The sequence below is a fragment of the Fukomys damarensis genome, unplaced genomic scaffold (assembly GCF_012274545.1).
Source record: "Fukomys damarensis isolate Sample0158 unplaced genomic scaffold, DMR_v1.0_HiC HiC_scaffold_30, whole genome shotgun sequence".
Taxonomy (NCBI): Eukaryota; Metazoa; Chordata; class Mammalia; order Rodentia; family Bathyergidae; genus Fukomys; species Fukomys damarensis.
Window position 1 is genome coordinate 31,120,105 of NW_022900942.1, and position 27,369 is coordinate 31,147,473.

Below are 27,369 nucleotides of genomic sequence, written 5' to 3' on the forward strand. Positions count from 1 at the left end.
GCATTTCATGGGATATTTATCACATCCCATAGTTATTACTCTCATCTAATACCTTTGTCTACATAGTGATTTATGTACTCATGTCATCTTGTTGACCTATTCATATTGACCACATATTCTATTGTTATGTGGGGATAGATAGGAGATGATTCCATATACCAAGGCCTGCGGAGGACCGTTAAGCATTTTGTAGCAGGTTACACTTGATGCTAGCATTAAGGGTATATAGTATTACTGTTCTGCCATAAATAGTTATACTACTGTATCTTTTCATTTGTCTGGAAGGCAATTATCTGATATTTTATATACATCCAGAAGTCAGAACATAAGCCCAAAACACCCCAAGGGTAGCCAAAATTTGGTTAAAGTAAATTCAGTGAACTTTATGTCTGTGTGGGATGTGCTTTACATGAATTGCCTTTTTCAATCCTTACAATAATCTTAAGGGATAGTCACTGTTCCTGCTTTTATAGACGAGGAAATTGAAGCTTCTGAAGAGGTTATAGAACATGTTCAGAGTCATACATTTTGTGGGTATCAATCTGGGCTTTCAGTATCGTTTGGCATGTCTGTCATGTCCTCATGCTGAGTCCAGTTGCTCCCATTTCCAGTCATTAACACAGACGTTTTTGCAGTAACAACTGTGTGCCTGGCCCTGCTATCTAGGATTGAAGACAGAATGTTCTGTATAATCCTTTTGTCCTTAAAAATCTTTATCTTCAGTAAACCTGAAAATATGAAGCAGTTTAAAAAAAGAAATAAGGCCTGAGTACAAGAATAATTTCTACCTTGTTAACTGTTGCATCTACAGACCAAACATAGCACATAATCAGAGTTCAGTAAATGTATGATGAATGGATGAGTGAAATTAATGAGAAGTGAAAGCTAACTAGAAAAAAGACTAAAGTATAAAAAGAATATAAAATAGGGCCACAGTGGTTCCACTGCCTGCCTGGCAAGTGCAAGGTCCTGATTTCGATCACCAGTACCCCCCAAAATATAAAATAGAGCCAGGTATTTAGTTCAGTGGTTCCACCACCTGCCTTGCAAGCACAGGGACCCGAGTTTGATCTCCGGTACCCCTCCACCCCCCAAAAAATATATATAGAAAGGCATAACTATCTGGGACCACTTAATGTTTGAATAAACACTTAAATACCTCAGTAGTCCCCTAAGGCATTTCGAGCCTTTTATTGTGCTCAGGATGTCCAGATCAATGACCAGGACTGCTGAGTGACTATGGTGACCCAAGCCCTGTGCCACAGGGAGAAAAATCCCTCATAATCATGACATCCAGTCTAAAAACTAAGGTAGTACTAAGATGTTTTAGAAAATGTGGGCCTTTTTTCCCTTTAAAGCATGCTGAAAGGCTAAACATCAGTGTCTCAAAAACCTCACCCATATGGGCAGGGGATTTAGCTCAGTGGTTCTGCCTGCTGCTTCGCAAGTGCAAGGTCCTGAGTGCAATCCCTGGTACCAAAAAAAAAAAAAAAAGACCAATGAAACAAAAACTTTACCCATATGAAATAGCTCTTTCCCTACTGATATTGGATAAAGGGGTTAATACATGTTTTTTCCCTCCTGATAAATTTTAACATTAAAATTTCATTACAAATAAATTCTTTAAAAATAAAATTATGTTCTTTGAAGATACCTTATAAAGAACTGTATAGAATATATAGCATATAACAATCCATACTACTACAACAACTGAGTAGGTTGCATAAAATGACAAAATAACATTTTTGAGTAATGTCACTGGAAAGAGTTATGATGTGTTGAAATCATGTTTGGAGTATCATTTATCTTGTAAGGAAAAAAGATGAGAAAATTATAGGAAGCTATTGAAATGATTTAAATTTCATTATTCAACAGCATTGATGCGCTACTTTCTTGTCTCAAGAATGTATCTATTAACAGTGACATTTTGCTTTACAGCTTTTCTGGGAGAAGAGGCTACAAGGACTTAGTGCATCAGATGTAACAGAACAAATTATAAAAACCATGGAGCTACCTAAAGGTCTTCAAGGTATTATCTAAGTTTAGTTGAGCAGATATTTATAAGTGGCTTTATAATGGTGCTAGACACTATGTTAGATGCTGGTCTTTGTTTTAGGGGAATCACGTGCCTTGCTGGTTGGCATCCCTTTTGTGTCATAGTAAACTTGGGAAATAAATGAGGAAAACTTGTATGTTGTAGGGATTCTTCTATGTGGTATATTACCTGAGATTTATTTTTTCCATGTAAAAACTGGCTGTAGATTAGGTTTGTCATCCGATTTAATCCATGTACTGCTTTCAGCACTGAATGTAGATAATCAACAGGATTTCCCAAGCTTCCTGCTTACAAGCAGCATCTGGTCCCAACATGTGTTCTTTCTCTTATCCTCTTACTGAAAAAACTATTTTCCTTCTGCCCCTCCTTCCACAAAATACTGCCATAAATAGCAGTGGGAACATGTACTTTGGCTCAGCAATAGCAGCTGGTGGGATCTGGGGTGGAGAACTCAGTTAACAGTCTGCTTGTCAAATCACATGGCAAACCAAGTTCTACAGAAGCACTATTTTTCAAGTGTTAGAACTCCAGTTTTTAAATCATGATATACTGTTGATTACTCAAAAATCCTCACAATTCACAGTAACATTCTTATCCTTTTATATTTTTGGAAATTATTGCTTTAACTAAACAAGTTTAGGACTTTAAGCAATTCATTTAAATTTTATGGTGGTGTCAGTCTCTTGCAAATAGTCAAAGTGTGCAGTTATTCTTGATATTATGTATTTGAAAAAGCTGTTAAAGCCATAAGTATAGCATGTTTGCATTGAATTCTTGAAGCAATATAAGCATTGGGATACTGCTAGAAATAATTTTAAAAGTTACAAAGAGAAACTATTCTAAAGAGAAACAAGATGAACATTGGATATGGCTGGATATATATTTTAAAAATCATAAAGAGAAACAATAGGGATACATGAGCATAATGCCTTTATAAAGCACTTATACTATTAAAATAATTGACCTTGCTTGAGGAATGTGGCCAATTTTTCAACAGTTTAAGCTTGTGAAAATGTATTTTCAAGTTTTATTAAAATGCTTAGCTTTTTGTGACAGTTTCTTTAGTGTTAATTCTCTGCTATATAATATCTATTAAGCAAATATGACATTATCCTTTGTTGCTTTGGCTTGGGGTTAATTTTAAATATATGATGACAATTGAACACAAAAATACTGGTTGTCGTAAGTCTCATAAGGCTTGCTCAGCACATTGAAATTTTCCTTTAAGAAGTACTTCTTTTTTATTGCAGGAGTTGGTCCAGGTAATAATGATGAGACCCTTTTATCTGCTGTTGCCAGTGCTTTGCACACGAGCTCTGCACCAATCACAGGACAAGTCTCCGCTGCTGTGGAGAAGAACCCCGCTGTATGGCTTAACACATCTCAACCCCTCTGCAAAGCTTTCATTGTCACAGATGAAGACATTAGGTAAGCGGTTTAACATGACTTTAAAAAGCTTGTTTTTTGCCTGGGGGAAATTTTATACTACCCATTAAGTTCAACATCATATCTAGTATAGGTTGAGCATCCCTAATCTGAAAATCTGAAATCTCGAATGCTTTAAAATCTGAAACTTTTTGAGCTCTGACATGATGCCACAACGAAGAATCCCATGCTATGAAACTTTTTCTTGCACACAATTATTAAAAATATCATATAAAATTACCCTCAGGCTGTAATTAGGTATATATTAACCATAAATGGACTTCCTGTTCAGGAGTGGGTCCCATCCCTAAGATAGCTCATTGTACATATGCAAATGTTCTGAAATCTGAATAAGTCTGAAATCCTTCTGGTCCCACGCGGTTCTGTAAAAGGTTCCTCAATCTTTAAATGATGACTCCACCGGAAGTTACGTTTTTCTTTCACAGAGCTTTTCTGAAAACAGTGTGTGTGTGTGTGTGTGTGTGTGTGTGTGTGTGTGTGTGCGTGTGTGATAATCTACTTATTATAATGCACATTTTGAAAAAGTAGGGGGATCATCATGAGCATGTCTGAAGGACAGATCAGTTGTACACACATCATTTTGTACTGTGTTTTGCAATTTGGGTTTCTGAATTTCTGCTGTAAGGATCCCTTTTTACTCAGTCATGTTTTTTATGATTGCTTCCTTCATTGGTTTGTGTGTAAACAAACTTCCCTTTTAAAGCAGATGATAGCCATGCTTCTTTAAGCTCAGTAATGTTTTCAGAGTTTAATTTAGTTACATTGATGATGTTTACTTCACTTCAGCTCAATTTAGAGATTTATCTATAAATAGAGATCTATTTCTATTTCACTCTGTTTCAAGTAAAGATTTAAGGAGGCTTTGGACACACACACACACACACACCAACACAAGATGAAAAGCAAGTGAGGAAAGCTAGAGCAAAGAGTAAAACAATAAAGTACCAATGAGAAAAAACCTAAACTGCATCTGTTAAAATCTTTTATTCTAAAGCTGAGCCACAAATTAAGTTTTTAGCACCAAATCATGAAAGGAAAACATCCAGCTCAGATTGATAATACCCTAAGGGTATAAGCAAAGCATTGCTCAGGAGAAGCTACCTATTCTGGGTAGTAAACCACAAAGACATTCTTGTCTAGGATTTATGAACTTCAGGATCATTACTTTATAATGATGATGATATTGTAATATATTTTCTTTAAAAATATGACTGTGTATATTTCACTGTTCTTGTCTTCTGAATGTAGGGCTGGGATTTAGCTCATTGGTTCTGGTGCCTGCCTCCCAAGTGCAAGGACCCAAGTTCAATCCCTGGTACCAAAAAACAAAATCTTATCTTCTGAAAGTAAATCAAAGATGTACTGGAAAATTATTCCCAGATAAAACCAGCAGATGGCACTTATGAATCATACAATTTAAAAATAATTTCTATTGGTATTTTTCCCTAAATCTATACAATTTAATATAAAATATTTCTCATTGTATGAATCTAGCTAGATTTATAATTGGAAAGCCCCTCTTGGGTTTTAAAGTAATTCCTATTGCAAAGATGTAAAACAATTTAAACTTGTATTCATATACCTTGATAACATGGAATTTCCGATCAACTTTATTTTTAAAAAAAATAAAATAAAATGTAAAACCAAGGGAAGCTAGCTCTTTGGATTGTTCTTACCCTTTAGGAAGCAAATCACTTGGGAGACAAATTCTTTTCTATCTTGGAGTGAGTATGGAATTAGCCTGGATTCCACCAGGTCAGTATGGGTATTGACTGAGGTTCCCTGAATCATATGGGAATGTTGATGGCTTCATACAGGTGGTCAAATGGGACCTCTAATCCTTTTTTTTTTTTTTTTTTTTTTGGTACTAGGGATTGAACTTGGGTCCTTGTGCTTATGAGGCAGGTGGTGGAACCACTGAGCTAAATCCCCAGCCCCTAATCCTGGTTTTTTGAGGTATCTCCGTATTGATTTCCACAATGATTGCACCAATCTGCACTCCCACCAACTGTGGAGAAGGGTTGCTTTCTCCCCTCAATCCCACCAGCATCTGGTACTGGTTGATGTTTTGATAGAAGCCATTCTTTCTGGAATGAGATGGACCTCAGCACTGTTTTCATTTGCATCTCTCAGATGGCCAGTGATGTGATTTTTTCACATTTATTTTCTGTTTCTACTTCAAGTCTAAGAAATGTCTGGTTCATTTCAGATGCCCAGTTTTGGATTGGGTGTTTAAATGTGGGAGTCTGATTTTTTAAAGTTCTTTATATATTCTAGATAGTAGACCTTTGTCTGAGGAACAGTTGGTTAAAAATTTTTCCCACATTGTGGGTTGTCTCTTCACTCTGTTGGTGGTTTCTCTTGCTGTGCAGAAACTTTTTAATAAGATGAGGTCCCAGTTGTTGATTCTTTGTGCTAGTTCCCGTGCAATTGAGGTTTTTGTTCATTAAGTCTTTTCCTATGTCAATGTCTTCAAGAGTTCTACCTAACCTTTTTCCATTAGGTTTTGTGTTTCTGATTTAATATTTAGATTTTTGAACCATTTCAATTTTAGTTCAGTGCATGGTAAGAGAAATAAGTCCAATTTTAATCTTTGGCACATTGAAACCCAGTTTTTTCAGCACCATTTCTTGGAGAGGCTGTCTTTCCTCCTGTGAAGGTGTTTGACTCCTTTGTTAAAGATGAGGTGGCTGTGTCTGGAATTGTTTCTGCATCTTCTAATCTGTTCCACTGATCCTTAGGTCTGTTTCTTTGCCAGTACCATGCTGTTTTTTATCACAGTAGCTTTGTAGTATAGTTTCATGTTTGGAATTGTGATACTCCTTTTTTTCTTACCTCAAATTACTTTTGCTAGAATTTTTAGATTGTTTTCTCAAGTTCTGTGAAATATGCTTTTGGAATTTCAGTTGGGATTATAGTGAATCTGCAAAGCAGTTTTGGGAGTATGGCCATTTTCACTATATTGGTTCTTCCTATTCAGGAGCAAGGGTTATCTTTCCATTTTTTTTTTGTAGTAAATAGATGTTTATTTCTTTTTTCCCCCATTAAGTTTATTGGTACATTTAAAGCAAAAAAATACAGTTACATTTATCATTGGGATCTTGTACCTTTACATGATATGTCTTGGTTCTTGCTTTTTCTCCACAACCATGCCCTCCCTTCACCCTCTTCCCTATTTACAAAGACTTTGTTTCCATTTTTTTCCTTTTTTCACATATTTCCTTTCTTCTCCCCTACACACTTCCCCTTTAGCCATTTTCTTCCTATTTCACACTCACAATTATACCATTTGAACCTTATTTATACTTTTAGTTTTTCACACCAGAGAAACTATTTGGTATTTACTCAAGTGTGTCTTATTTATTTCACTTAAGAGTATAGCCTTAATGTATATCCATTTAGCTATAGAAGTTTCTACTTTCTCATTCTTTATGGCTGGGTGGTACTCTCTTTTATAGAAAACCAATATCTTCTTTATCCAGACTCCAGTTGATGGGCATCTGGATTGTTTCCAAGTTTTAGCTGTTATGAACTGTGCCACTATAAACAATGGTGCAAATATATCACTGTGGTGTGATTCTTTTAATTCTTTTGGAAAGATACCCAGCAGAGGGATAGCTAGGCTAAATCCCAGCTCTTTGAGGTATCTCCATATTGATTTCCACAGCGGTTGCATCAGTATACACTCCCACCAACAATGCAGAAGTGTTCCTTTCTCCCCACCATCCTGCCATCAGTTGTTGTTAGTTGATTTGATAGCAGCCATTCTTTCTGGGGTGAGGTGGAATCTGTATTGTTTTCATCTGCATCTCTTGAATGAACAGTGATGTCAAACCTTTCTTCGTGTGTTTATTTGCTGCTTTTATTTCGTTGAGAAATGTCTGTTCATTTCAAATGCTAATGTTTGAATTGGGTCTTTGTGTTTAAGGGGGTATGAGTTTTTTCAGTTCTTTATATATTCTAGATAGTAGTCCTTTGTCTGAGGAGTAAATGGTAAAAGTTTTTCCCCACTTAGCAGGTTGTCTCTTAGCTCTGTTGGTGATTTCTCTTGCACTGCAAAAACCTTTTAATACAATGAGATCTCAGTTGTTGATTCTTTGTGCAAGTTCTCGTGCTGCTGAGGATTTGTTAATAAAGTCTTCTCCTATGCTAGTGTGTTCAAGAGTTCTACCTAATTTAGTTTTCCAGTAAGTTTAATGTTTCTGTTTTGATATTTAGATCTTTAATCCACTTGGATTTTAGTTTAGTGCATGGTGAAAGATAGGAATCTAATTTTAATCTTTGGCAAATTGAAAGCCAGTTTTTCTAACACCTTTTATTAAAGAGGCTATCTTTCCTCCAGTGAGGCTCCTTTGCCAAAGATGTTGTTTCTGCTCTTCTGTTCCATTGATCCTTGGGTCTGTTTCTTTGCCAGTACCATGCTGTTTTTATCACAGTGGCTTTGTACTATAGTTTTAAGTTGGGAATTGTGATACTCCCTGCTATGTCTTGTTGCCTAGAATACCTTTTGCTATTCTAGATCTCTTCTGGTTCCAAATGAATTTTTGGATTGTTTTCTCAAGTTCTGTGAAATATACTGTTGGTATTTCAATGGGGATTGTATTGAATCTGTATAGAAGAAGCTTTGAAAGTATGTCCATTTTCACTATGTTGAGTCTTCCTACCCAGGAGCAAGGGATGTCTTTCCATCTTCTTCTATCTCTTTTTTTCATAGTGCTGTAATTTTCAGAGTAGAGGTCTTTTGTCTCCTTCATTAGATTGGTTCCTAGATATTTCATTTTTTTGAATGTTATTGTAAAAGGGATTGTTTCCCTAATTTCTCTCTCAGTGAGTCTGTTATTTGTGTACAAGAAGCCTATTGATTTTTGATTGTTGACTTTCTATCTGGCTACTCTACTGAATCTGTCAATAAAGTCTAGAAGTCTTTTGGCAGAGGTTTTTGGATCTTCTGTGTAGACTATCATATCATCAGCAAATAGTGACAGTTTAACTACTTCCTTTCCTATCTTTATCACTTCCATTTCTTTCTCTTGTCTCATTGCTGTGGCTAATGTTTCTAGAATGATATTGAACAGGAGTGATGACAGTGGACATCCCTGTCTTGTTCCTGATTTTAGTGTGAAGGTTTTTACTTTTGACCACAGAATGATATTGGCTGTTGGTTTTTTCTAGATAGCCTTTATCAGGTTGAGATAAAGACCATCTATTCCAATTTTCTGTAGGGTTTTTATCATGAATGTGTGTTGAGTTTTGTTGAATGCTTTTTCTGCATCTATTGAGATGATCATATGGTTTTTGTCTTTAATTCTGCTAATATAGTTTATTACTTTCATTGATTTATGTATGTTGAACCATCCTTGCATCCCTGCAATAAATCCGACTTTGTCAGGATGATCTTGATGATCTTCTGTATTCTGTTTGCGAGTATCTTATAGAGGATTTTTGCATCTGTGTTCATTAGGGGAATTGGCCTGTAGTTCTCTTTTTTGGTTGGGTCTTTTCCTGTTTGGAATCAAAGTAATACTTGCTTCCAGGAATGAATTTGGAAGTATTGCTTCCCTTTCAGTTTCATTGAAGAGTTTTAAAGAGTAGTGGCAATAGTTCTTTAAATGTCCTATAGAATTCAGCAGTGAATACATCAGGACCTGGGCTTTTTTGTTGTTGTTGGTAATGTTTCAATTACATTTTCAATTTCACTGAATGTAACTGGGGCATTTCCACATTTTATATCTTCTTCATTCAACTTCAGAAGTTCATTTGTGTCTAGGAATCTGTCAGTTTCTTCTGTATTTTCCATTTTATTAGAGTATAGGTTTTTGAAGTAGGTATTGATGATCCTCTGGATTTCTGCTGGGCCTGTTGTGACTTCATCTTTTTCATTCCTAAACGTATGAATTTGAGCCTTAAATTTTTTTTTTTTTTTTTTTTTTTTTTTTTTTGGTTTTTGAGACAGGGTCTCACTATGTAGTTGAGACTGACTTGGAACTCACTCTGAAGCCCAAGCTGGTCTCAAACTCACAGAGATCCTCCTGCCTCAGCCTCCAGAGTGCTGGGAATAGGCGTGCGCCACCATGCCTAGCTTTTTACCTTTTTTTTTAATAAGGTTTGCTCAATTTTATTTATTCTTTTGAAAAACCAACTCTTCATTGATTTTTTTTTATCATTCTCTTAATCTCCATTGCATTGATTTCTGCTCTGATCTTTATAATTTCCTCTCTTGTACAAGTTTTGGGTTTGTCTTGCTCTTCTTTTTCTAGGAGCTTAATGTTAAGCATTAGGTTGTTTGTTTGAGCTCGCTCTGTTTTCCTAGTGTGGGCATTTACTGCTATAAAATTTCCCTTGTAGAACTGCTTTCATTGTGTCCCATAGATTCCTGTATGTTGTACTGGCATTATCATTTAATTGTAGAAATTGTTTATAATTTCTTTTTTAATTTTCTCTGTGACCCAATTGTTGTTCCATGTGTTTGTGAAGTTCTTGCGGTTTCTTACCCTATGGATCTCCAGTTTAATTGCATCATGGTCTCATAATACACAGGAGATAACTTCAATTCCTTTGCATTTGCTTAAGTATGTTCTGTGAGCTAGCATGTGGTCTATTTTGGAGAAGGACCATGTACAGCCCAAAGGAATGTATATTCTGATATTGTGATGTGGCACACTCTGTAGAGATGTACCAAGTTTGTTTGTTCTGAGACTTGGGTCAGTTCTGTAATTTCATTACTGAATTTTTGTCTAGACAATCTGTCTGTTTGTGTCAATGGAGTATTTAGGTCCCCCACTACAATTGCATTAGTGCTTATTTCATTTTTCGTATCCATTAATATGTTTATATAGTTGGGGGCATTAGTATTCAGTGCACACATATTTCCAACTCATTTTTTCCTCTTGTATTGTTCCCTTTACAAGGATGTAGTGGCTTTGTCTCTCTTAGTTAGTTTTTTTTTTTTTTTGAAATCTACTCTTGTCTGCAAATAGGATAGCTATCCCCACTTTTTTCTGGGCTCCTGTCCCATGGAGAATTGTTTTCCATCCTTTTATTCTCAGTCTATGAATTTTTTTGTAGATTAAGTGGGTTTCTTTTATATAGCACATTGTTGGATTTTGCTTCTTTATCCATTTTGAGGCCTATTTTCTTTTGATTGGTAAATTGAGGCCATTGACATTGATGGTTATAACTGTTATGTATTGACTTTTCATTGTCATGTTATTTTTGTGCTGTTGGCTTTTTTATTTTTCCCTCTCTCCCTTTAATTTCTTGCCTTGCCTGGTATGTTTACCCTGTTGGTCATTATGGAGTTGTGGTCTTTATTTTCTTTTTCCAGGATATTTTTTAGAAGTGTTTGGAGTGCTGGCTTGGTGTTCATGAAATTTCTCAGGTGTTCTTTGTCATGGAAGTATCTTATTTCCCCATCAATTTTGAAAGATAGTTTTTCAGGATACTTCAGTCTAGGTTAGAGGTTGTTTTCTTTTAGGACTTGAAATACCTCACTCCAGGCTCTCCTTGACCTGAGAGTTTGTGTTGAAAAGTCTGCTGTGATTCTGATGGGCTTTCCTTTGCATGTGATTTTTTTTTTCTCTAACTGCTTGTAGTATTTTTTTGTTCTTTTGGGTTCCAGGATCTTGATTATTACATGTCTAGGTATAAATTTTTTTTGGATCATGGCTAATTATAGTCCTATATGCCTCACTTATCTGTATGTCAAATTGTTTTGCTCTGTTTGGGAAGGTTTCTGTCATCAATTCTGTGAATAGTTTTTTTTTTTTTAATGTCATTTGTACTTTCTCCTACTACTTCCTGGTTTCTTATCAGTCTTACATTATTCTTCTCTGCATCATCTAAGAGTTGTTGGATTGATTTTTCATGGTCTCTTACTGTTTTTAAAAGGTCTCTCTTTTCATGGTCACTGACTGCAATCCTGTCTTCTGTATCTGAAATTCTGTCTTCACATTCATTCATCCTGCTGTGAAGGTTTTCTGTAGTTTTAGTATCTTGGATATCTGTTTGAATGTGTTTCATGGGCATTCCATTTCTTTCCTATGTTGGGCATTCAAGGTTTCCATTTCTTTCCTGCTGGGCATTCATGGTTTCCATCATGGTCCTGAGCTCATCTATGTTTTTATTTTTTTAATGTTTCTATTCTAGATTCTCTAATCATGTCTTTCATTCTTCTCACCATCTCTGTGGTTATCTGGGAAATTATTTCTGTTTTGAATTTTTCTAGAGCCTTATTTATCTGTTTTTTTACTTCGTGTGCTGTTGGTTCAGGTTGTTCAAATGGTTGACAGTCAGAATTTTCTACCTCATTTCCCCCACAGTTTACCTTCAGTGAGGTGGAAGTCTGTGTTTGTGTCTTGTTTAAATGTCTTCTCATTTCTATTTTTGTCATTGATCCTGTCCTTGGTTTAATTCGTGGGTTAATATTTTGATTTTCCAGATATAGCTGGTCTTTAGGTTTTGAGTCTCTAATGACTCTGAGGCAATCTCATTTTCATTATACCAGGGAGGGCAACTGATTAGATCAATCAGAACACCTTAGCCCAAGTCATGCAGTCAGCAACACTGTAGCATCAAGCACAGCTTAGAAAATGACAATTTGTGGTAGTTATTAATCTCTTTTAACGTGTAAATGAAATCAAAATTGAGGACCAGCCCAAAATATATTTAGATTGAATAAACTCTTCAGTATAGCAACTTTACTCTTCAGGATGGGGATTGAAAAGGAGTTGGGGAGGGAGGGATCGATAGGATAGAGAAAGATTAGAAGTGAGGTCAGAGGACACAGGAAGATCACACAAACTCTAGGGAGCTGTTGAAGAGAAGAGAAGACAGAACAAAATATACACCAGAAGAGAACAAAAGAACAGAATATGGAGGCTAGAGACTGTAATCACTTTCTTTTAAAACTAATGGCAGTTTAGAGGAGGCAAAAGGGAAGAAAAGAAAAAGAAAGAAAATAAATTTGAATTAGGATAGGAACAGAAAGAAAAAGGTAGGGTAGGAGATCGAGTTGGGAGAGAGAATGAGATAGCAAGAAAAGAAGATAAGAAAAAGAAGTTTAAAAGAGAAAAAAATTGAGAAAAGAAAAAGAAATTTTTAAAATGATTAAAGATAACTGAAAAATATTACTCTTTAAAAATAAAAAATACAAATGGAAGTAGAGGGCCTCTTTCAGGGTGTGCCTCTGTTGATACAATAGACAGCATGGTCAAGAGTGTGCAGATGTAAGTTATTTAATCTCAGCAAGCCAGCAGCTGTCTCCCCTGAGGTTCAGGTTGATTTTTTTGTGTGAGGCCCAAGTTTAGATCTCTGACCACCTGCTGGGTTGAACTCTGCAAGTTTCTATTGCAGGTTCCAGCTGTCTTTACCCTGAAGTTAGACCAAGTTCCTATATGAGGTGCTGGTCCACACCCCGTGGTGTGCCGTGCCTTTATCGCAGATTTTCTTCACTTTTCCGGTGGGCTTCAATTTTCATCTAGGAGCCTCAGAGAGGCCCTCTTTCTCTTGTTTGTGGGAGTGGGGAGGGTGCAGGGGACATGAACACTGCTGTGTTGCATGGCTGGGCTCCTTTGGCATGCTGGGCTGAAGGGGCGGGCCTATCAGAGGGTTGTGAGCTGATGCTGGTCTCCTCTGGCATGCTGGGTCCTCTTTCTATTTTTTTATACCCTCCTCGATCTCTTATTTTTAGAGTGCTGTAGTTTTCAGAGTAGAGGTCTTTGATTTCTTTCATTGGATTGATTCCTAGGTATTTCAATTTTTTGGATGCTATTGTGAAAGGAGTTGTTTTTCCAGTTCCTCTCTCAATGAATCCCTAACAGAAACTTTTAAGCAGACATTCCTTTTTGAATTAATACATGTTCAAAACAAATGAGCACAAATAAAATTGTTATCCTTTCTCTAATTGTGTAGCCAATATTATGTTTACATTAATATCTCACATATTAAATGTGTATGTTTCAAAAATATTTGATAATCTTTTACTCATTGGTATTTGTATTTTCTAATACTTCGTAACAAATCTACACAGTGTTGAAGCTTAAAACAAGACTAATTATTAGCTCACAGTTCATTGGTTCAGCATCTGGATTCTCTGCTTGGATCTCATAAGCCTAATATCAGTGTTGGCTGGACTGCATTCTGTCCTGGACCTTGATTCTTTTTCCAGCTCACACAATTGTTGCAGAACTTATTCCTTGTGGTTGTAGGCTTAAGACCTCTGCTCTTTTATTGGCTATGGGAGAGTTGTCACTCTTAGCTTCTAAAGGCTGCCTGAAATTCTTGCCACATGGCCTCCTCTGTGTGCTCTAACATAATTCTTTCAGGAAGGGCCCAGCCCCAGTAAGGCTTCCTTTTAGTCCAGGCTCACTATACTGATCTTTCTTGTTATTAATTCAGGTCCAATTGATTAGTAACATAATCATGAAGTGATATCCTGCCATGTCCACAAATTCCATCTACTCTTAAGGGTAGAATGTACATATGGAGTGTGTATGTAACTAAGACTCTTGGTGGCACCTTGGAATTCCGCCAACCACAATGGGAAAACACCTTAATTTCAGCTCTCATAAATGTGGGAAGTAATGCTTAAGATATAGAAAACCATGGCAGATTTTAAGAATGTAAGACACACTTCTTTATCCAAAAGTGCCTCTTGCTCTATTTCTACACATGATTACTCCAGGAGAGCTGTACATATTTTTGTACTGGTATTAGGAGGGAGACACTACCAGTGAAAATGATGTGCCATTTGACAAACTTTGAGTCACTGGGCTGGAGGGGCGACTATGTAAGAATAATAAATGTGTTCTTCACCCTGACCGTTATATGAAAATCTGTTCAATTCCCATTTCTTTAAATCTGACAGAGGCTGCAGAGCACAGATGACCCAGTAACAACCCACCCCATCTCTACCCATTCTATAATATCCATTTAAAAAGTGGAAGTTTATATCTTTCAACTGTTTGTGCTTTCCTAGATACTTCATTTTTTTGGATGCTATTGTAAAAGGAATTTTTTCCCTTATTTCTCTTTCTGTCTGTCTGTTATTTGTGTATAGAAAGGCTATTGATTTTTGGGTATTCACCTTGTATCCAGATACTCTACTGAATCTGTCAATTAAGTCTAGAAGTTTTTTGGTGGAGTTTTTTGGATCTTCAATGTAGAGTATCATATCATCAGCAAATAATGATAGTTTAACTTCTTCCTTTCCTATCTTTATTGCTTTAATTTCTTTCTCTTGTCTAATTGCTGTGGCTAATGTTTCCAGAACTATATTGAAGAGAAGTGGCGATAGTGGGCATCCTTGTCTTGTTCCTGATTTTAACATGAATGCTTTTGGAGTTTAATAAAGAGAAGTTTATTGAAGTTTAATAAAGTCTCATTCTATATAGTATATTTTATCTTCACTGTACATAATCTTCTGTGATACAGACAGATGTGGTCAGGACAACAGCACATGTCACTTCCATAGGCTGAGCCTTGGGAAGTGAGCACTCACTGAGTGTTGATGGATCCTCCATGGTACGACTCTTTTGCCTTTCTTCTGGGCTAGATCAGTCTTCCTCAAGTATTGGTAGAGCAAACCACTTTTCCCCCTCAGTTTTCCTCATGTCTCTTCCTTGTCATTATATTGTTCCATTGCCCACTCTGCATCCATCCTGGCCCTCGTTCCTTTGCTGTCTGGAAAGGGCCTAACTCCTCTTCTATTTGAGTTTAACCCTTCCACCTCTGCTTTTGCCTCTGCATTTCTTATTTTCCCCAGGACCTTTACCTACCAGTGTTCCCGTTTCTCTTGTGTGTCTTCAACTTTTGTCTTTCTTGGTTTTGGATGTAAATTCCTCTTTTACCCTCTCAGGGAACTAATCTCAGAGTTTGTGTCTTTTTTTTTTTTTTTGGCACTGGGGATCGAACTCAGGACCTTGTGCTTGTGAGGCAGGTGGTGGAACCACTGAGCTAAATCCCCAGCCCTGTGTCTGTTTTTTAAAGATGAAATGTATTCAACAGCTTTCCTTGATCTTTGTTTCTGTCTAATGTTTCAGAGCCTTGTTTATGTCTTGGAGTTACTGTCATTTTTCAATCCCCCTTATAATCCCTGAGACATAGAAAAACTCATGCATGTTCTTGACCTCCTTAGCTCATCTCACTTGAGGAAGTGCACTTTGGTCTCTGTGCTCAGTGTAGACCTATGTGGTCCTGGCTCTTTCATGTTGAATTGTTGCCTAAGGTAGGGTCTGTTGTGCTTCTGCTTGGTGTCTTTCTTAATGCTTCATCAAAAAAATCACTTTTGGGCTGGGGATTTGCTCAGCAGTTCAGTGGCCTGCCTTGCAAGCACAAGGACATGAGTTCAATCCCCTTTACAAAAAAAAAAAAAATCACTTTTCTGTCATCTTCCATATTACTCCCTCTTGTGTCCCTGCTTTCAAGTTATTTCTGATTTTCCCTTATAGGAATAAAGCCAAATCCACATGCTTGAAGTTTTTTTTTGTTTTTTTTTTTGTGGTGCTGGGGATTGAGCCCAGGGCCCCAAACATGCTTGGTGAGTGCTCTAGCACTGATTTATATCCCCATCCATTTTAATTCATTAATTTATATTTTATTTTGAGACTTGTTAAGGGTTTTGCTAAGTTGCCTAGACTAACCTCAAATGTTGAAATCCTCCTGCCTTGGCCTCCATGTAGCTAGGATTACAGGTGTGCACCACAGTACCTATCCACATAACTTGACATTCTTGAGGTTAAGGTTGAGGTCATTGAAATAAATCTGTTCCTTCCATAATCCTCTGTGAAACAGGGCTTACTGTGTGAACCTCTCTCTTTTTGGGTAACACTGAGCACTTCATTTGTTCTGCAAGTGTAGAAGTAACTTTTGCAAAGATTAATGGGGAGTAAAGTGTATTTTTTTCTTAGGAATTTAATAACTGTGAAGTAAAGATGAACTTTTGAGGCAGTTTCGTGTTTTTATTACTTGCCACGTTTTCAGTGTCTTCTTTGTTTTTGAAAAGGAAACAAGAAGAGCGAGTACAACAAGTACGTAAGAAATTAGAAGAAGCACTGATGGCAGACATCCTGTCCCGGGCTGCTGATACAGAAGAGATGGATATTGAAATGGACAGTGGCGATGAAGCCTAAGAATATGATAGGTAAACTAATACCAGACATAGAGACACTTCTAACATAAGCTGCTTATTTTCTTGTTATTTTTACTTTGTGGCCTCTTTATCAGTGACTAAGAAACCACTCTACAAAGGACTACTTGTGCTGTTTTTGGCCCCTCTGCCTGTATTTAAGGGCCATGTAAATTACTGCATCCGTTTGTTCTCATTCTGTGAGGACATTCATACCCCTGCAGCCACCTGTAAGGAATCCTTTAGCTCTTCTTTATTCAAAATGTAGAAAACCTCTAAGGTGTCATTCAAGAAAAGCAGAAGAAAAGAGCTCTGTCAAGGTATGGAGGAATTCCTCCAGGAAAGTAAGGTAACTGCCTTCTGGGATATATTTTTCCCTCCTTAGGATTATGGTGGGATGATAGGCAAGATCTTTCCCTTTTTCCTGGTTCTGTGTACCAAAGACTGATGCAGAGAGATCAAGAAAGGCATTGTCAAGTATAACACATAAGTTTCCTTAAAAATTCAAATTTTGGGGCCGGAGATTTAGCTCAGTGGTTGTATCGCCTGCCTCACAAGTGCAAAGACCCGAGTTCAATCCCCGATACAAAAAAATAATTCAGATTTTGATTTTACCCTGAACTCACACATGAGGTTCATGGGCTGCTTCTTTGAGATTCTGTTCTCTTTAGATGACCACACTTGAATCTTCAGGCTTCGATGTGGCTTCTTGTTCCTCACCTTCTATCCTGTGTTTTGGCAGGCCTGTCTTGTTTTCGGCCATGTATAACCCAATTATTTATTACCTTTGGAGACAAAATGGAGAGGGAGCAACAGAGTCCTGTTAGCTAACATAATGTGAAGGGTCCACAGAGCCTCTCTAAGGAAGTGACATTTGTCTTGAGCCTGAAAATGCATAGGAACGGTAAAAAGTAAACCCATTAGAAGGACAGCAAAGAGAAGCTTGGATTCTTTAAGGTACAAAGAAAGGATTGGTGTGGTTTGAATGCAGGGAGGGATGTATCGGTAATATACCTAATCATGTAGGTCTTATGGTTATGGTTAAAGACTTTGAGCTTGATTATTAAAACCAGTGGTAATCTACTGAGGACAGGAGCATGATCACATTTGATGATTTACGAGATACTTTTGGCTGCTGCAGGAAAGTTTTGGGTTAGGCAAAGCTTGGATGCAGCTCGGCCAGTTGAGGTGGTATTGTGGTAGTCTAGCAAGAGACACTGGTGACTTTCCAAAATGCTGACAGAACTGGAGAGAAGAGGAGGAAAGGCTAGATTTGGAGTACATTTGGAGACAGAATTGTCTTGACTAGGTGACTGAAAGGGAGCTCGAGAGAGTGGCAAGGATGAGTCAAGTTTCATAAGTGAACCCCTAGGAGGAGGGAGGAGTTCTGTTTGGTAAAGGAACAGACTAAGAGAAGGGAGTTCAGAGAGATGAGTTTCCCTGTTGACATCATCTTATTTTCCTAATAATAGGGAGAATGTCCTAGCATTTACATGTCCAGTGACAGTAGCACTATTGTGTCACATAATTTTCTGACCACACAAAACTGTTTAAATCCAGTTCAGTTCCGTTTTAAATCTTTATCATCTTACTGAGAACAGGAAGATACTATATTGACATTCTGGATTTTATTTTCCAAGATAACAAAGACATGTTGCAGTGGACTTTAATAAGCATCTTCACTGTGTGTGAACTTTGACAGGAGAAGTCTGACACATGTTTCATTTGTCTGTGGCTCCAGCTGTGCCCTCTCTGAGTGCAGTGAGGGAATCTGCTGCACTACAACTGTGCTAGCATCTGTACCATTGTGTCAGAGTGCTTAGAAGGTCCTCCTCTTCTGTTGGAGCTTTTCAGACTATTTTATTACTTTTCTGCCATTTTTGTTTTTTAAAATTAATTTTATTGTACACTTTTGATACACATAATGATCACATTCATCATAGGGAATTTGTATCTGTACATTGTGTATCTTGATTCTTCTCTTTCCCCCATTCCCTTCTCCTCCTTTTAATCCCTCTTCCCCTCCTTATTTACAGAAGCTTTCTTTCCATTTTTTCTTCTATTGTTCTTTCCTTTTCCCTTCCTTCCCTTGCTCCTATCCCCTCCCATGTTCCCCTTTCCATTTAAACATTTTCTTCCTACTTCCCAATATCTGTCATCCATTTTGGTCCTTATTTACCCTTTGGTTTCTCACACCATAGAAACAATGAGACATTTAAACATGTGTGTCCAATTTATTTCACTTTAAAAGTATGGCCTCAAGGTTCATCCATTTACCTAGAAATGTCTCCAGTTTATGCTTTTTTATGGCAGAGTAGTACTCCATTGTATACAAAAACCACATCTTTATCCATTCATTTGTTGATGGGTATTTGGATTGTTTCCAATATTTAATTGTTACAAACTGTGCCCTTATAAGACTTCTCTTGTGAAGTCGGTTTTGGATAATCAAGGACCATCATCCAGTTAAGGCTTAGCTAGCCCTGTGCTTCCTTTGCAGATGACTTTGCAGATTGATATCAAGGCAGCACTCAAATCACTTACATAAGCAAGGATGTGTGTTAGGACTTTACACTAAAGAAGCTGGCAGCTGCTCATTGCTTTGCACAAATGTGGATCCTAGTAATTACAAACTCGTTATTATGGAGTAATAAGAGTTTTAGCCCTTAAAAGTGGCCATTCTTTTGGTATGTTAGGTGGGGAAAGATTCCTATTATGTTTATCATATTCTAAACTTGAGAATGCATTAGGATGGGTCGTTGGACTTATAGATTATAGAGGGTTCAGAAGTTCTCCTTAGTTACCTACGTTACTTACTTAGCCTAAAATATACGTAAAAGGCTTAAGAAATGGGAGCATAACTTAATGACTTGCAGATGTTTGTAGTGTGAAATAGGTCTGACTTAGGTTGGCAAAGACTGGGATATGGCCAACTTCATGTGGCTGAGGTGAGATGGACCCTGAGTCTTCCAGCCTGTGGTTAACTTCAGGTCTGTCAGTCTTTTCATGCCACAACTCCTTCTAATACTACTTATTAGCCAGGTGGGTCTACATTCATTTATTTAGGTAGCAGGTTGAGTAGCAGGCTGATATTTACTGTGTCATATAAATCATACAGGAGTGAATAGTTCCTCAAACATTTTAAGATAATTGCAAGAAAATAACTATAAAAACAAAGGTGTTTAAATATTTAACTGTGAATGAGATATCACACTAAAGACATAAACAGTTCAATTTCCAATTGTACATTATAAAATTCATTCAGAATAAATACAACTCAGTGCATATCTACTATAAATGTTCTAGAGTAAAATCAATCATTATGAAGTAAAATCATTATAAATAGAAATATTTTCAAAATACTGTATTTTTGGATTTGGTGGTTATGATTCTTCATTTGTATGCCCTTTGAATTCCCGTATTGTGCTAATTTAGTTAATTACAGATAGAAAACATTTATAGAAGCATAAATTTTCTTTAAAATTTAAATGTATTAAAGGTTACCAAAATAGAACATTTAAAACATTGGGAGGATATTTTGAGCACTTAATTGCAAAATACTGTAAATGTGCAATCAAGACATTAATGGAGGTTCAAAGTGAAATTTGCCTTTATTGTTTTTGAGTTTTTATGACCTCTCACTTAGAAATCACTGAATTATTTAAATTTCTTGTTTGTTTGTTTCTTGCAGGTAACTTTGGACTGACTTTCCCCAAGAGCAAATTACTAGAAATTGAGTAAAAACGTTTCCAATGGGTTTTGCCTGTAAGAAAAAAATGTACCCGAGCCCATAGAGCTTTTTAATAATAGCACTAACCAATGCCTTTTTAGATGTATTTTTGATGTATATATCTATTATTAAAAAATGATGTTTATTTTGAGTCCTAGGACCTAAAATTAGTGTTTCGTAATATCAAGAAGGACCTTTAAGATGAAGCTGAGCTTTTCATGCAGGGTGCAATCTACTGGAAATGTAGCACTTATGTGAAATAATTGTTTCCCCCCTCAGTTTTAATATAAACCAAACAAGAGTACCAAATAAATTTCCCACTGAAAGATTATTGTGACTTCACTGTATATAAACAGATTTTTTATACTTTATTGAAAGGGGACACCTGTACATTCTTCCATCATCACTGTAAAGAAAAATAAATGATTATATTCCCAGACTGATTGGAACTTTTTCTGTTAAAAAGCACACGCAATAAGTAGCCCCTTCTTAACATTCCTGATACACATTTAACTTTGATCCTTGGACCTTAGGTTTGAAATGGAGGTGGTGGAAAACAATTCATGCATTTGTGGTTTGCCTCCAGACATGTTGAGAATTGTGCTTTCACCAGAAGTTTACATTGTTATCTAGCATGTGTATTTTTTTTTTCTTGCCTGTGACTAGTACTTTTGACAGTTCTGTTCTTAAAAAAGGCCTTTTCTTTCTTTCCACATGAGTTAGGTACACACGTACCCTTTAGGTGTTACTTGAAGTTCATGTTGTTTTTGCTAAACAGTTTTCACTTTAAAATCTAGGTCAGACCCTTACCACAGTGAGAGGGAGCTTCTAGGCAAGTTGCTTAATGAGCCAGATTGTGATACTTTACTAGTCAGTATCCAACCTCTAAAGTATTAACATTTTTTTATTTTCTGTTGAAGCTCATATGCCTAACTTCTATTACCACTTAAATTTCTTTTTTCTCGGTTAAATTTCATGATGTCTAATTACATAGGCTGGCATTGCTTTTTAATCATTAATTTTAAAATCAAAACAAAATCCAAGGAAGGGGGAGTGGTTTAAATTAAAGCAAAATTTGAGAAATAGATCAAAAAATGATGTCATTCTATAGGAATAGTTTATGTATTTCTTTCTTATTTCATTTTAAATTAGACCTGATAGAGCTCTTAATTAGCATGGCTTTGGGTTCAATCCTCAGCACAATAAACAAGTAAGTAAATAAATAAAAATAAAATTAGACCGCAACTGATGTGGTCAAGGATGTGACCAATTCTGTATCACTGTCACCTGTACATTTTATCAGTTCCTCCAGCTTCCTTTAATTCTCAAAGAGAAAGAGGAGGTTAGTTAAAGCAATATGACTGGCTAAATTTGGAGTGTTGTGTTTCTGGACCTTTATTGTCAAGTGTGTAAATACTTCTTGTAATTCTTGGTTTATTTTCAACTTTGGTCCCCCGGCCTTAGGACGCAAGTTTCCTTGGAACAGCCCTGCTGGTGGATGAGTTTCTGGGAGGACTGTTAGCAGATGGTCCCTGGGTTGGGTTCATCAGTGTTCCAAGTGGGGTGGGTGGGGAGTTAATATCAATTTCTTTTTAAGAGCTAGTATGACAAATTAGAAGGATAGCCAGAGGTTTTTCTCCTCCTCCCTGAAGTCCATGAGTCTATTTGCAATCAAGCTGGGGTATTTCATCTTGATGATCACGTACTCTGTTTACAATGCAACCCCAACCAAGATATCTGTGTTTTTCTGAACAGATTTGTAAAAGTAAAAACACAGTGTACACACTATTAAACTTTTTTCCTTCTATACTTTTCACAGATATAGAACAAGATCTGAAAACTATTTCATGATGTCCTACTGGGGACCATTCTGTATTAAGTCTGGGATGTTCCCAATATACTGACAGGACATGTCCAAAATCAAGTTCACCATCTCATCCCCACAAACTTACTACCATCTTGCATTTCCTAACTTGAGTAAAAGCAAAGCAGAAGCAGCTCAGGATCGATCCCTACATGTCTTCCCCCCATTTTGTTTTCTTGTGGCACTTGTCAATCCTGTAGAACTACTATATTTATTGCACTTTTCACATGCACACCCCATCCCTTGTCCATCCATTATTGTGGAAACCTCCTTCCCTCTCCTCTAGTCTTTTCAGTGGCTTCCTTTATTTCAAGTGTTCACTGTCCTTTTCTGTCTTCTTTCATCTCCATGTAGCCATCAGAGATTCTCAAAATAGGGCAATGTGGTTGAATCCCTTCCCTGCTCAAAATTCCTCACTAGTAGGAATAGAGTGGTTTAGAGTTATTTTTAAGAGCAAGCACTTTGAGATTAGGAAACCCTGTGTCTGAATCCTGGTTTTGCCATTTGTATGACTTAATCAGGTTACTTAATCTTTGATCCTGTTCCTCCTCAGTGAAATAAGAATAATACCTACCTCATAGAGTTGTGGGGATTCCGAGAGATACTGTCTACAGCATGTTTAGCACAGTGCCTGGTGTGTAGTGTGTGTACACAGGATGCTCTTGTTATTATCCCCAGGTGTCAGTTTTATGTCACTTCCAAGATGTCACTTTTGATAACCCTAACTATCCCTACCCTAACACTATATTTTCAGTACTCTGTTTATTTTCTTTGTATAAAATTTCTAAATCTGTATTTTATTTATTTGCTGATATTTTTGTCTATCTCTTACTAGAATGTAAGCTCCATGAGAGCAAGGATGTGTCTGTCTTGTTCCCTGCTTCAGCTTCAGCACTTGGCCTACTTCCTGGCACATAATAAGCATTCATAATGTTGGCAGAATAAATACAGTGGTTGAAAGGCCCTTCATGATTTCGTAACTGCCTTGCTGTCTAGCCTCTTTATATCACTGTACCCCTTGTACTTTTGGCTCAAGAAAACCTGCATTACTTGCTCCATTTAACACTTGAGCTTCCATGTCTGTACCTGTTGTTTCCTTTGCCTGCCGGTCTACCTGGCAATTTCCTGCTCATTGATCAAGCCTCAGCTCATTGGCTACCTCCTCTGATGCACCCAACTTCTCCAGGCAGATGCTTTTTTCCTTCTTCCAAGTTCCCACTACACTTTGTAAATACCTCTGTGGAAGCACTTTATTGTATTGTATTGTAAATTTTTTGGCATGTCTGTTTTTACTATTATGCTGTAAGCACCACGAAAGCAGAAATTGCGTGTCTTCATTCTAATTTCCCTACAGCCTTGCACAGTGCCTGGCACATACGAACCTGCCAATAAGTAAGGAATAAATTTGTGATTTAACAAAGAATCATGCAGTTGGAAAACGGTTGTATGTATATATTTTCAAGAAAGGGAATGCCCTGGTGGTTTCCAGAGAGTTTTTTGTTTTTGTTTTTTTGCTCTAGAGAAGAGATCTAGAGAGCATTATGTAATCTCTTTGAATACAAGATTACTTGTTTAAATTTAAAAATAATATAACTTGGATAATATAGATCTTCATAAATTATTGCAAAAGATATCAAAAGCTTTGTGATCTCTCAAATGCTATAAAGTCCAAATATTTGCACTATTATATTTCCATAGTAAATGCTATGAGAAAATGTACAGCAATAAATTTTGAAGCTTTAAAAATGATTGTGTAAGTCATCTTCAGTGACTTAATCCATGATGAACATCTGTAGCCCATGTTTCCTGGACACAAGGAATTTTAGACTGGCATTCAGGGCCCCAAAGTTGTCAAAGAGTTTCCACTGACATACTTTCATTGCTGCTGAAACAGTTGCTCACTCTGCTGGGATTCCTAGGAGACAGAATGGACTGCAAGAGTGTTCAGTACAGTGGGGGTTGGGAGAGGTGGGGATGGGGGATGAAGGGTTGTGCTGGTTTTGGTGTGGCTCCTGCCTCTGAGCCTCTAGTGGGGCCACCATAGTTCAATATTCCTACGTGTTTTTACTTCTGGAATGTATATGTGACTTCTATGCAAGAAATGTATCTCAGTTGCCCTTACAAAGACTGCAGGTAGGGCAAGGAACATCTGTTATATTAAGATTAGCTGGGAGTAGCTGTTGGATTGGGACTTGGAATTGTGGGCAATCATAGGGTCTTGGGTAGACTCTAAAATTTAATTTCACACTAATGTTTTCTATAAAGACATTTTTGGTAATAGTTACTTTTTCAATTATTTAGCTTTGATTTTATGATAGCATAAAAGTTTTTATTTTTATTTACATAGCATTTTATAATTTACAGAACACTTTTACTACCATTAACGTCACCTTTGAAGGTTAACCACACAATAGATACATAATCTTTTCCTTATCCTCATTTAAGAGTTAAGGAAACTAAAAGTTAGACAAATGAAATGACTTATCCAAGCTAACAGAGTGCGGATTTGAATTCAGACATCTCCTGTTTCTAGGATACTATGCCCTTGAAAACCTCCACTCAGGCCTCAAGCTGCTTTTCTGTAATAGCAACACAGTTTAGTTCAGCTATATTATAGAAGTGGTCTGAAAGTTTAATAGAGGGCAAAGTCATTCTTTAAAGGAAATCTAGTCATTTTCTGTGTGAATGGTCAGAGCTTTGCCAACAAAATCTGAGAAATCCTTTAAAGGATTATATCTTTTGTATGAGTGGTGGGGAATATATAGCTTGTTAGTCACAGAATTTTTTTTTTTTTTTTAATATTGGGTTTGGCTAGTCTTTGTACCACTTCAGCTTTTTGCTTCATCAACTTGACTCTCAGGGAAGTCTGCCAACTATGTGTGATTGAACCATAGTCCCTGAGGGGGAATATTCAAATAAGGTATGTACAGGTAGAGGATGTTTAAGACCATTAGGAGGAAAATATTTGACCTTTTAATATATGTTTTCATCACATGCTTTTGCTATATTATTATTATTATTATTTACTGGGGATTGAACTAGGGACCTTGTGCTTGCAAGTCAGGTGCTTTTGCTATTTTAATTTTTGAGTATTTTTATTATGTACATATTTGTAGAGTATTACCTGATAAAATTTTAAAATAAATACCCATAGGTTTGGGACATATCCTTTTTAAAAAATGTTATTACTGAAAAAGAGTTTGAGATTGGTCTCTTGCAGGATTTTTCATATGGGGCCCTCGAACCCGTGGAATTAAGGAGCCTGCCAATGTCCTGCCATTACACGCAAAGTTGTGTGATTATGTGCCCGTCTCCTGAGTTTGTAACCATAGTTTCTGTAAAATTCCCCACAGGGAAGGTAATTGAACAAGAATGAGCCACCAGTGATTTAATTCCATTGAAGCTTGTGCTAGTTTACGCTGACACAAATTAAGATCATCTGTACCAATTTTCCCTTTCGGGTTAATGAATTTATGTTCACAAAGTGCCCAAACATAGTGCTTCTCTCCCCGCCTTGGTAATGTATTTCACAAATGGAAGTAACTTCTTCCCTCAAAAAACAAAAACAAAGCAGAATGCAAAACAACCCTGGTGATTTTTGGGGAATTGGAATATACCCTGGGGAGATTACTTTGCATTTTGCTGACTGGTTTGATCTCTTTAGACTGAGAACTAGAGTTTGTGTTAGGTTGATAGGAAGCTGTAAGAAGCCTTGTGGGACACAGCATGATTATACAAAGGCCTTAGACTTAACAAAAGCTAGTTATATTAAAATAGAAATGCAGAAATTTGATGGGAAGGCTACAAATAGAAATATAATAGAATTCACTGTTTATGATGGAAATGAATGTCTTAAAATCTTTTCTTTCCTCTATCTCTCCCAAACAGGGAGAGTTATTTAATGCCATAAATGAGAAAACCACAGTCTTGCAGCTACGACTGTCATTATAAGAAAACTGTTGTGGCTTTTTTGGGACAAAACAGATTTATTAGAAGCTGCTGTCAGAACAGGATGAACTAGTCATCTAACACCAAAGACACCTAATAGTGTCAGAGCAGACACATTACTTAAAAACAAACTCAACTCTCCTGAAACTTTAAATCCATTCATGGAATTAATGAGCCTTCTGTCACTGTAACAAAATACTTAAGATAATTTTTATTATAAGAAGGAAAGGTTTATTTTGGCTCACAGTTTTGTTGGTTTTGGTCCATCGTGGGTTGATCCTTTGCTTTTATGCCTGTGCGAGGCAGTGTATCATGGTGGGAGTGTATGGCAGTGGAAGCTGCTTAGCACATGGCAGTGGGAAGCAAAGACCAAGAAGGGAAGTGGGCCAGGGCCCTAATACTCCCTTCAAGGGCACACACACCCTATTATCTAACTTCCTGATAGGCTCCACCTTTTAAAAGTCCCACCATCTTCCAGTACAGCCACATGCACTAGAGACCAAGCCTCTAGCGCAGAGGCTTTTGAAGGTTACTTGTCTCAACTATAGCAGTGATAATTTTTGTTTTTCTTGAAAAAAGAACAATTTTTAAAATGTATCCTTTTTCCAATGGAGACATTATTTCTGAGGAGTCCCAAGGTTCCAAAGTCAGTATAATAATGAAAAAACATCTCTCTCATTCTTTCTTCCTGTGTGGTCCACATTACTATAGAAAACTCTCTAAGCTTCCTATAACGTACACCAACTAGGCTTATATAACTATAATTCTAAAAATGTCTGTGTAATTGTCTATAAAATTCTATGTAGTAATTCTAATAATTAAAGCAGCGATTCTCAATTTAAGGCAATGCTCCCTCCACTACCATTACTGGGACATACAGCAATATTGAAATATTTTTGGTTGTCACAGTTGGAGATATCAAGTGATAGAGGCCAGGATGCTGCTGAAAATCCTACAATGTATGGGACAATCTTCACAAATGTAAATGTTGCTAAAACCCTGTCTTTTGTGTGTGTGGGGGGGAGGAGAGTATTAAGTGCTATGTGGAAATGTCAGCATTTTATTTATACTTATTTCTGAAATTTTGAAAAATAAAATTCCATATAGTCTATTGACATTTTTAAAGATCAGTAGAGAGGCAAGAAGAAATATGGGCAAGAGTTAGAAAAGGAAGATAATTCAAACTACTCAGGAAGATTTCT

At 36.8% G+C, this 27,369-nt stretch overlaps 1 protein-coding gene across 1 annotated transcript in view; it reads left to right on the top strand.

The window, feature by feature from the left end:
* The window catches only part of Mbd2 (methyl-CpG binding domain protein 2), a gene marked incomplete at its 5' end in the record, with an annotated part of 64,313 nt that extends 40,527 nt beyond the window's left edge, over window positions 1-23,786 (top strand). Inside the window, 4 exons of the mRNA XM_010619719.3 lie at window positions 1,939-2,029; window positions 3,307-3,484; window positions 16,503-16,640; window positions 20,317-23,786. Of these exons, the coding sequence (XP_010618021.1) occupies window positions 1,939-2,029; window positions 3,307-3,484; window positions 16,503-16,629 (396 nt within the window). The remainder of the gene's footprint in view (window positions 1-1,938; window positions 2,030-3,306; window positions 3,485-16,502; window positions 16,641-20,316) is intronic.
* Between the last annotated feature and the right edge of the window lie 3,583 nt (window positions 23,787-27,369).